The sequence below is a fragment of the Pempheris klunzingeri genome, chromosome 11 (assembly GCF_042242105.1).
Source record: "Pempheris klunzingeri isolate RE-2024b chromosome 11, fPemKlu1.hap1, whole genome shotgun sequence".
Lineage (NCBI taxonomy): Eukaryota > Metazoa > Chordata > Actinopteri > Acropomatiformes > Pempheridae > Pempheris > Pempheris klunzingeri.
This window is the reverse complement of record NC_092022.1, coordinates 27,479,145-27,481,644: the sequence shown is the minus strand read 5'-3', so window position 1 is coordinate 27,481,644 and position 2,500 is coordinate 27,479,145. Positions and strand designations below refer to the sequence as shown.

General features: G+C 48.7%; 1 protein-coding gene across 1 annotated transcript in view; it reads right to left on the bottom strand.

The window, feature by feature from the left end:
• ccdc120a (coiled-coil domain containing 120a) overlaps positions 1–2,500 on the bottom strand; it is a 16,035-nt gene that overhangs the window by 12,244 nt on the left and 1,291 nt on the right. The window contains exons 2-6 of the mRNA XM_070840087.1: positions 2,249–2,363; positions 1,678–1,805; positions 1,437–1,550; positions 288–429; positions 92–148 (exon numbers count right to left, since the gene is read on the bottom strand). Coding sequence (XP_070696188.1) covers positions 92–148; positions 288–429; positions 1,437–1,550; positions 1,678–1,805; positions 2,249–2,363 — 556 coding nt within the window. The remainder of the gene's footprint in view (positions 1–91; positions 149–287; positions 430–1,436; positions 1,551–1,677; positions 1,806–2,248; positions 2,364–2,500) is intronic.

Genomic DNA, 2,500 nt, shown 5'->3' with positions numbered 1-2,500 from the left:
AAAACAGCAGATGAAAATCCGACCAGCAGGTGGAGCTACAATACCTGTACCTGCGTGTGTGTGTGTGTGTGTGTGTGTGTGTGTGTGTTACCATAATCATGTCCTGTTGAGTCTGATGTTGAGCTGCTCTCTGACCTCACTGTGTCATCTGGAGACACACACAGGAACACAGTTCAGATTTAGAATAAAAGCAGGAAGCAGCAGGTTTCCTTGTCTTCCTGAAACAATCACTCACATCTACTGCCAGCTGAGTCTGTGTGTGTGTGTTGTCTGTGTGTGTGTGTTACCTGTGTGGCAGCCTCTGTGTACAGTCCTCTTGCCGTGGTGTGTGTGTGTCTGAGTGTGTGTGTTGTGTTCAGAGTCGCTGTGCTTCCTCAGAGCTCCACTGAATAAAGTTTTCCTCGGCTTTGAACGCTGAGAGTCTTCGTCCTGAAACACACAGAGTGTTAGAAGGTTTTTCTCATGTAACATGATTCTGTAGGAACTTGCGTCATACATGGTATAAATGTTACTACTCTACTCCTCCAACTCCACTTTGTCTGGACAACTGGTTGTTCTAAGGAAAGATCAAGTCCATCTTGGGACATGCTCTCAGATACAGCTTGTAGAATCCTATATATGTGGTAGTGTTCCTTAGTCTCACACAGAGTAACACACACAGAGTAACACACACAGAGTAACACACACACACAGAGTAACACACACACAGAGTAACACACACACAGAGTAACACACACACAGAGTAACACACACACACACACACACAGAGTAACACACACACACAGTAACACACAGAGTAACACACACAGAGTAACACACACACAGAGTAACACACACACAGAGTAACACACACACAGAGTAACACACACAGAGTAACACACACAGTAACACACACACACAGTAACACACTCACACAGTAACACACAGAGTAACACACACACTCAGTAACACACACACACAGTAACACACAGAGTAACACACACACTCAGTAACACACTCACACAGTAACACACACACACACAGTAACACACACACACACACAGTAACACACACACACACACACACACACACACACACACACACACACAGTAACACACAGAGTAACACACACACACACACACACACACACACACACAGTAACACACACACACACACACACACACACAGTAACACACAGAGTAACACACACACACACACACACACACACACACAGTAACACACACACACCTGTTCCTGATCTCCTCTTTGATCCTGATCCTGATCCTGATCTCCTCTCTGATCCTGTTCCTGATCTCCTCTTTGATCCTGTTCCCATTCCTGATCTCCTCTTTGATCCTGTTCCCATTCCTGATCTCCTCTTTGATCCTGATCCTGATCTCCTGTCTGATCCTGTTCCTGTCCCTGACGGCGGTCACAGAGGTTGCATCTTTTCTCACCTCTGTGCGACACTTCCTGTTTCCCTGGCGAGTCGTCCCACCTCGCCGTCGGACACAGGGGGGTTTCTCCCCCTCCTCCAGGGGGAAGTCACTAGGCACTGCACCTGTCAGCTCCTGACCAATGAAAGCACAGGAAACTCTCCGTCTATCACATCATATTAAAGGTCTGTAACTTTTATGAGATCACCTCTGATTGGATGATCCCTGTTGAAGGGAGGGGTCTAATTATGACATCACCTACCGCTTCCTGTAGACAGATGCGTCTCAGCTCAGCCAATCGTGTGCTCAGCAGCACCTGCAGGCTCCGCCTCCTCTCCTGCAGCTCTGCCATTCGCTCCCTCCCCTTCCTGTCGGGACAGGTGAGTGGGTCTGCACACACACACACACACACACACACACACACACACACAGGTAATACACATACACACAGGTAATACACACACACACACAGGTAATACACACACACACACACACACACACACACACACACACACACACAGGTAATACACACACATACACACACACACACAGGTAATACACACACACACACACACACACACACACACACAGGTAATACACACACACACACACACACACACACACACACAGGTAATACACACACACACACACACACACACACACAGGTAATACACACACACACACACACACACACAGGTAATACACACACACACACACACACACACACAGGTGACACACACACACACACACACACACAGGTGACACACACACCCTCAGTCACATGGTCCTGGCAGCGTGCTGTATCTCTCTGTATTGTTGGTGCTCATTCTCACCAGGTGCTGAGATAAGTTGACCTTTGACCTCCATGGCTTGTGTTTCCCATGTGACTCCGCCTCCTCCGTCCTCGCTGCTCCACCCCTGCTCGCGGCCCCACACACACTCCCTCACCTGCATGATACAGTCAGCTCAGGTGAGTCTTCCACCTGACTGAAACGTTTGCAGACGATGCCGCCCTGTTGCCGTCTAAAGGCCAGACCCTCAGGCACAAACTGGGACGGTCTGGATCAGAGTCAGAGTCCTGGTCC